This window comes from Caenorhabditis briggsae (genome assembly GCF_000004555.2).
Source record: "Caenorhabditis briggsae complete genome, chrII, whole genome shotgun sequence".
In the NCBI taxonomy this organism is placed as follows: Eukaryota; Metazoa; Nematoda; class Chromadorea; order Rhabditida; family Rhabditidae; genus Caenorhabditis; species Caenorhabditis briggsae.
The window spans coordinates 14,811,138-14,819,046 of NC_013486.2; the positions used below are offsets into that span (position 1 = coordinate 14,811,138).

The 7,909-nt window shown below is 38.5% G+C and overlaps 1 protein-coding gene across 1 annotated transcript in view; it reads left to right on the forward strand.

Moving 5' to 3' along the window:
• Positions 1-4,320: 4,320 nt before the first annotated feature.
• The window catches only part of CBG21443, a gene marked incomplete at both ends in the record, with an annotated part of 5,143 nt that continues 1,554 nt past the window's right edge, over positions 4,321-7,909 (forward strand). Inside the window, 3 exons of the mRNA XM_002648956.1 lie at positions 4,321-5,151; positions 6,583-6,743; positions 6,870-7,083. Of these exons, the coding sequence (XP_002649002.1) occupies positions 4,321-5,151; positions 6,583-6,743; positions 6,870-7,083 (1,206 nt within the window). The remainder of the gene's footprint in view (positions 5,152-6,582; positions 6,744-6,869; positions 7,084-7,909) is intronic.

Genomic DNA, 7,909 nt, shown 5'->3' on the forward strand with positions numbered 1-7,909 from the left:
TTTTTGAGGCGTACAGTAGATAGATTATTGTGATGTTTTTTGTCAGTTTCTTCAGAAATTCAGAAATTCAACCAACTGCCCATTTCTCTTCTTCCTCTTTCTCTCTAACCCACCCTCCTCACTTTCCACACACTCTCACCCTATGTGTACACATACCCCCATTTCTCTAACAACCCTCCTCTGCCCCCAACACTCTCTCGCCTCTCTCTTCTCACTTTTATACGTCCTAGCGGCCACTCACGGGGCTACCCTACACTCTTTTTTGTGTTATGTCCGCAATTGTGCGTCGTGGTGTATTGCGGACCTAATGACACATTTGAAAAACAAGACTCTCTTATGATTCAAATTGTATCGATTGGTATTATTCTGTTATGATTTGGTTTTTTTTTCGTTAGGGAGAAATTTCGAAATTTGGTTTTTTCGTATTATGAGGAAAATTTTCCGAAAAATTGAAAAACTTTAGAAAATAGCTTTTTTTGATATTTTGAACTCAAAATGTCTTATTTTTGAGTGCAATTTTGGAGTTTTGGACAAATTGGTAATTTCTTAAAATCTTTGGTTTTTTGGACTGTTTAGTTATTTTCTAAGAAACTTGAAATTCAATTTTTTCGGAATTTTGAATAATTTTAATTCAAAATTTGTTTCGACACTTTTGGGTTTTTGATTTTTTTAAAGGATTTTTAAATTTTTCAAATTTTGAAAATTCCCAAATTTTCGAAATGCGGAGGATAATTGTATTTTTCTGAAATTTTCAGAATTTACAAATTTTGGAAAAAAATCAAATTTTTTTTTTTGAATTTTGCATTTTTGGAATTTTTTTGAATTTCGAAAAAACACCAAAAATTTCAAAAAAAAAATCTGAATATTCCAAAAAAACCAATAATTCCAAAGTCCCGAAAAATCTATTATTTTTGACCCATAAAAAAAACCTATTCATAATTTTCTAAAGCAAGTGCGCTCGACCGCACACCCCCCCTTTTCCTCATAACTCGTGAACCATAAAAGATGACGTGGCATCGATTGTGGTGCCAGATGGTGACCCCTCTTCCCACCCCCCCCCCCTTCCAACTTTCTCTGCGTCTCTCCTTCTTTCTGCCTCTCTCGACTTCTCTACACAAGTGACGTCACTCATTATGACCAGGGGACACTCACCTAGCTGCCTGTAAAACACAGATGTCTGTGCGAATGGTCCAGATATGTTTTTCGTCTCTTCTCTTCATCCTCTCTCTCTCTCTCAATCAGTCTCTCGCTCTCTGGTGTCTTTGCATGCGTTTTCTTCTTTTCCAGTCTTTCTTGAGTTTTCTGGTCAGACTCAGAATACTGTAGTTGTCTCTTCTTCCCCCATCTCCTTTTGACAAAAAAACCCCCTGTTTGAGCGCCAAAAACCCGAAAAAAAATCACGAAACCCCCAGATGATTTTTAGCACCCCAGATGACCCGATGACCCAATTTTCACCAGAAACATTTTTTGATTTATTGATTTTCTGGCTAGATGGACTTTGAGGATTCCAAAAATGCAATCTAAATTCTGCTAGCTTTCTTGCAAACTGAGTTATGAGCCTTTAAAGATAGGAGAGGAGCTTTTTGGAGTACATTTTTTGGGTGGAGTCTAATTTAAAGTTTCTAAAGTGGAATCTAGCTAAATTATATATAGTTTTGTAGAAAATTTTAAGTTCTATATTTGGGTTTTTGAATTTTGGAAAAAATTCAATTTTGAAGGAAGTTATGGTCCTTTAAGGGACAGTAACCCCGGAATAGTCGAAGCTAGTTTAGCACCTATTTTTAATGACTTCTAATCCGAATTCATAATTTTTGAGTTTTGTCAAAATTTATATCACTTTGAAGAGAATTTCAAGAGCTATTTGATATTTTCTGAATCATTTGAAAACTTTGATTTTTAAGAAAGTTATGGCCCTTTTTGCGGCAGCTCTCAAACTTCTAAATTTCCTGAACATTATAACTCGTTTCTGGTGGAACATTAGAGCAATTTTGATAACAAATTCGGAATCAGCGTAGTTGAATTAGTCTAGAAACACTTAGATTACATTTTAGCTCTAAAAACCGCGATTTTCCAGTGGTGGCCTAACTTTTGCAAAACCTCGGCCACCACTCCCAAAATGGCTCTGGGCCCCTAAAAACTTAAGAAAACGATTTTGAAGTGCTGAAATTCAATTTCAGCATGAAAAACCACTTCAAAATCTGCGTTTTTAGCGATTTGTGGAGTGATGGCCTAACTTTTTCAAAACCTCGGCCACTTCCTTAAAAAGCACACCGGACCTCCTGAAATGTCAAAAACGACCTAAATACCTAGAAAAGCTACGTGAGCGCACAGTAAAACCTAAAAGATAGCTTTGCAGACGTTTTCTTCGCCAGAAACCCGAAAAAAAAATCACGAAACCCCCAGATGTTTTTTAGCACCCCAGATGACCCGAATTTCCAGAAAACCTCAATTTTAACTTTATAATTTTCCAGTCAAATGGATCTTGAGAATTCCAAAAATGTAATTAAAATTTCGCTAGCTTTATTGTGAACTGAGTTATGATCCTTTGAAGATAGGAGTGTAGGATTTGGTGATTTTGGAATCAACTTTTTCGAAGGAGTCTCATTAGAAATTCCTAGAGAAGATGTCAAGTGAATTATTAGTAATTTTGTAGAGAACCCCAAGGACTACATTAAATTTTTTGAATTTTTCGAAAACTTTAATTTTGAAGGAAGTTATGGTACTGTAGCTGATCCTAGGGCCTTGAAACTCTGGAGGCGTCAAGTCATCTACCTTTAATGACGTTTATGCACAACTCACAATTTTCAAAACTAGTCAAATTTTATGATATTTTGTAGAGAATTTCAGGGACTAAATTTCAGTTTTTTGAATTTTTCAAAAATGTCAAATTTTTGAAATGTGATGACCCCTACACTAAACCCCTACCTAAAGAGACTCCAAATTTTTCAACTTTGAGGTGCTATAACTCATTCCAGGCGAACGCTAGATCAGTTTTGATTGCAAATTCAGAATCAACATAGTGGAATTAGTCTTAACACAAATTTGGAGAAAAAAAATCAGGAAATTTTTTTCCCAATTTTTTGAAAAATTTTGGCGCCAAAATCAATAAATTCGATTTTTGATCTATTCTTCTGACTGTTGGTTTGATTTTTAAAAATATAGATTTTTTGTCTTGTTCTCTCCTTTTTTTTGCCTTTTTCCTCTTTTTTTTTTGGAATCTTTTTGATCCGTTTTTTGCTCGTTTTCTGAAAAACTGAAAATGTCTGAAAACAACTTTTTCTGAAACTCGCCCTTTGAGACTTGCCAAAAAATAGTCCCGGGAGCCATTTTTCTGCACATGGCCTACATAATAAATGACCCGAAAATCAGTGTTTTTGCGATTTTCTGTTGGTGGCCTAACTTTTGCAAAAACTCGGCCACTATGCCAAAACTCGTTTTTTAACGGATTCAGAGTTGCAAACATCATTTTCAGTTGCGAAATTCGATTTAACCACCAAAAAATGGCCCGAAAAACTATTTTTGACACATGGCCTAGAAAACCAAATTTTGAAAAAGTTCGGCCACCACCCCAAAAACAACTGTGGACCCTTAAAAACTTCAAAAACGCTATAGAAATGTCAAAATTTGAGCTTAGCACCAAAAATAACCCTAGACGTTCGTTTTTGAGCGATTTTCTAGTGGTGGCCTAACTTTTTCAAAAACTCGGCCACCACCCTAAAAACCCTCCTGGACATTCTAGAATGTCAAAAACGGCCAAACTATGCTAGAAAAATTACCTACGCTTCAAGGAAACTTCAAAAATGACTCTATTTTTTGATGGTGGCTTTTTTTTCTGATGGCGGCTTTTTTTTCAAAATTCCCTAAAAATGGCTCCGGGGCTGTTTTCTGAACATGGCCTAACTTTTTCAAAAACTCGGCCACGGCCCTAAAATCTATCCTGGATCTCCAAGAACGTGAAAAACGACTGAAATCCCCTAGAAAAGTTATTCGAGCATCTAGAAAGCCCTAAAAATGATTCTAGAGATGTTTTCTGATGGGGGCCTAACTTTTTCAAAAACTCTTCCATTGGTACAACTCGTTTATTTTTGAGCTTTCGTGCTACCGAAAAAAGTATCTAAGGACAGTTTTTGATGAGAAACTCGAATTTTTAGTTGAAATCCTTCAAAAATGAACGGAAAGTCAGGAAAAATTGAATTTACCCTCAAAAATTTACCACCTTTTCCGCCTCTCTTCAATTCGCTTGTTTTTCATCTTTTCTTCTCGTTTTTTCCTGGCCCCTAGGTCCATTTTTTCCACTAAATATGAAAATTATTCCAGATTATGGCTCCACCCACTCCAAAGTTCTCAAAAGGCGAGGTCTGTGTGTGCGTCTCCAAAGGCACCCCCTACAAATCCAAAGTGATCAATATCACCCAGAAGAAAGGTGTCGAGTGCTATATTGTCCATTTTGATGGCTGGAATTCGAGATACGACGTGGCAGTCAAAGTTGGGAGCGAAGATGGAGAGCTATTCAAGGGTACTGTAGAGGAGTACCAGGCAAAAATGGGCGGATCCACGCCGAAAGCAGCTACTCCAAAGGCCAAAGCCACTCCAAAGGCTGCCCCAAGGGCTAAGACACCAACTGTGACCGCAAAACCCGCGGCCGCGGTCGCGGCCAAGACTCCAAAGACGCCAGTTGCGCCAACAAAGACGCCAGCAGCTGCCTCAACCTCGGCCAAAAAGACTCCAGTGGCAAAAGTTTCAAAATCAACGCCGATCTCCAAGAAGAAGGCTGCTCCTTCCGCCAAAAAAGTTGCCCCCAAGAAGGCTGAACAATCTCAAGAATCTGAGGAATCGGAAGCTGAAGATGAGGAGCCAATGGAGGTGGATGAGTCAGAAGAGGAGCCCAAAGAAGAGCCCAAGCCCAAATTCCAGGCTCCAGAGCCCCCGAAGAAGGTCCACACGTCCCAGAAGGCGGCTCAAGAGGCCACTAAGCCTGTCCTGCTGCCACGTCATCAGTCACTTCCCACCCAAGCGGTCACATCGGAAGAAATCGAGATTCCGATCCCTCAACGTCTTAGCAAATGCCTTGGTGAGGACTACACGATCATTGGATATGGATATGAGGCACGTTTGCCGGTCGACACAACGATTGATAAGATTTTGGAGGATGTGAGTTTTTTTGGCAGAAAAAATGTGCAAAAAATCTTGAAAATTGAGTGAAAATGATCCGAAAAGTGGGTCAAATAGGCCAATTTTTAGATTCCGAAGATTTTGGAAATTTCTGGATTTCCGAGTCAAAACCAGCGATTTTAAGCTAAAAAATCCAAAAATTCACAGAATTCTAGCCTAGAAACCTTATTTTTTTGGTCAAAATTGACAAATTTGGCCCCGTGGCCTAGAATTTTCCAAAAACTCGGCCACCACTCCAAAACCGCCCTGGGGCTCTCAAATTTTACTTAGAACAACTTTAAAAGCTGGAAATTCAAATTCCCCGATAAAATTCGGCCTAAAATCAATTTTACAGCCAAAAAAGCCCATTTTCCACCAATGGCCTAGAAAATCAAAATTGTAAAAAAGTTAGGCCATCACTCTCAAAATGGCTCTGGACCTTTGTAAAACTTCAAAAAATTCTTTTAAAGGGTTAAAATTCGATCTTGGCACCACCAAGAACTCCGAAAATCTGGTTTTGAGCGATTTTCAAGTGGTGGCCTAACTTTTGCAAAACCTCGGCCACCGTGCTAAAAATTGTTTTCCAACTAATTAAAACTTGTGAACATCATTTCTGATAGCAAAATTCAATCTAACCACCGAAAAATGGTCCTAGGAACCAATTTTTCACTCATGGCCGAGAAAACCAATTTCTTGAAAAAGTTAGGCCACCACCCCAAAAATTACTTCCCAGGACCCCTTGGAATGCCAAAAACGGCCAGAATATGCTTGAAATTTAATTTGAGCATCAAAAATGATCTAAAAATCAGTGTTTTTGCGATTTTCTGTTGGTGGCCTAACTTTTGCAAAAACTCGGCCACTATGCCAAAACTCGTTTTTTTACGAATTCAGAGTTGCAAACATCATTTCTAGTTGCGAAATTCGATTTAACCACCAAAAAATGGCCCGAAAAACTATTTTTGACACATGGCCTAGAAAACCAAATTTTGAAAAAGTTCGGCCACCACCCCAAAAACAACTGTGGACCCTTAAAAACTTCAAAAACGCTATAGAAATGTCAAAATTTGAGCTTAGCACCAAAAATAACCCTAGACGTTCGTTTTTGAGCGATTTTCTAGTGGTGGCCTAACTTTTCCAAAACCTCGGCCACGACCCTAAAAACCATCCTGGACCTTCTAGAATATCAAAAGTGACCAACATTTTTTAGAAAATGTATCCAAGCGCCAAGAAAACCCTAAAAATGGCTCTGGGGCTGATTTCTGATAATGGCCTAACTTTCCCCAAATCTCTTCCATTGGTACAACTCCCGTATTTTGAGGGATTTGATCTTTCCAAAAAGTTTTCTAGATCAGTTTTTTGTGCTTTTCCCGAATTTTCAACTCAAAATCCACTTAGATTCATTTTAAACTCTGAAAATCGCTATTTTTTCAGTACATCAGCCAAGTGTGCTCACCGGGATACGATGAGAAGAGCGAAAAGTGGAATGAAATTGTTGTGTCGTCCAAGGAGAATTACAGTGAGGCGAAGCTTCCAGAAGCGGTTTTTGTCCTTGCCGCTCGCTCGATTCAGGACTATTTCAATGCTCACATCTGGTGCGTTGGTTTTTTTTGGGGAAATTTTTTTGAAATCAGGACTGAAATCATTTAGGCCCAAAAAGGCAGATTTGAAAAATTCAAAAAAACATTTTTTTTTGGAAAAATCACAGAAAACTCTTCCAGCTCCTTGTTCTACGCTAGCGAACGCGTCCAATACCGAAAATTGCTCATCGCGGAGTGCAAACGTCTCGGAATCACCGACACTGACGATTTGCACCGTTTGCACGAGTTGGGCTTCCGCCCGTCCGCCCACTATGGCTTTGTCCATCTCCTTCGTGTCTTCCCGGTGCTTCCACAGTACATGGCGCAACAAGAGTGGAATGATCACATGATCAATGTAAGTTTTGAGTTTCTCAGAAAAATCCTAGACGAAATTCAAAAAATTTGGGGAAAAACGGACCATTTTGAGCCTAGTTATGGTCCATAAAAGATTTTTTGCTGTTTTGAAGTCTGAAACTACAGTAACCCGCCCAATTTTGAGTTGATCAAGTTTTAGTTAGTGAATTTGTGTTTGCCATCTCACAAGCTTCAAAATGAATATAAACAAGCCTAGGTGTCGCGCAGCTTGAATTTCGGCCCTCTTCGACCGCTTCGACCGCTTCGACCAAATTGGGCCAAAATCCAAAACTTTCAGACCCTAGACTTGTTCATACTCATTTTAAAGATCTTAACGTTTTGAAGCCGATAAGAACCATTTTTTTATCAGTCAAAGCCACATGTGCCTAATTTCGGGCTATTTAAAAAAAGTGTTGGATTTCTGAAAATTGACCATAACTTGGTTCAAAATTGACATATCCAGTTTTAGTTCAAACATTCACGTTTTGCAGGTTAAGAGCTATAAAATGAGTATAAACAGGACAAGATTTGGAAAACTTTGGATTTCGACCGCGGCCGAAAGGCCGAAGAGGTCGAAATTCGAGTTGCGCCAAACCTAGGCTTGTTTATATTTATTTTAAAGCTAGTAATGTTTTGAAAAGGATACAACTACTTTCGCTTAAAAAAAAACGACGATTGATCTTAATTTCGGCACGTTTCGAAAAATGTAGGTTTTCTGAAAATTGATCATAACTTGGTCCAAACTTGTCCAAACTGAATTTTGTTTTCAGTTTTGAACTATACAACCCCAAGGCTTCAGAATGTGTATAAACACGTCTGAGTTTGGC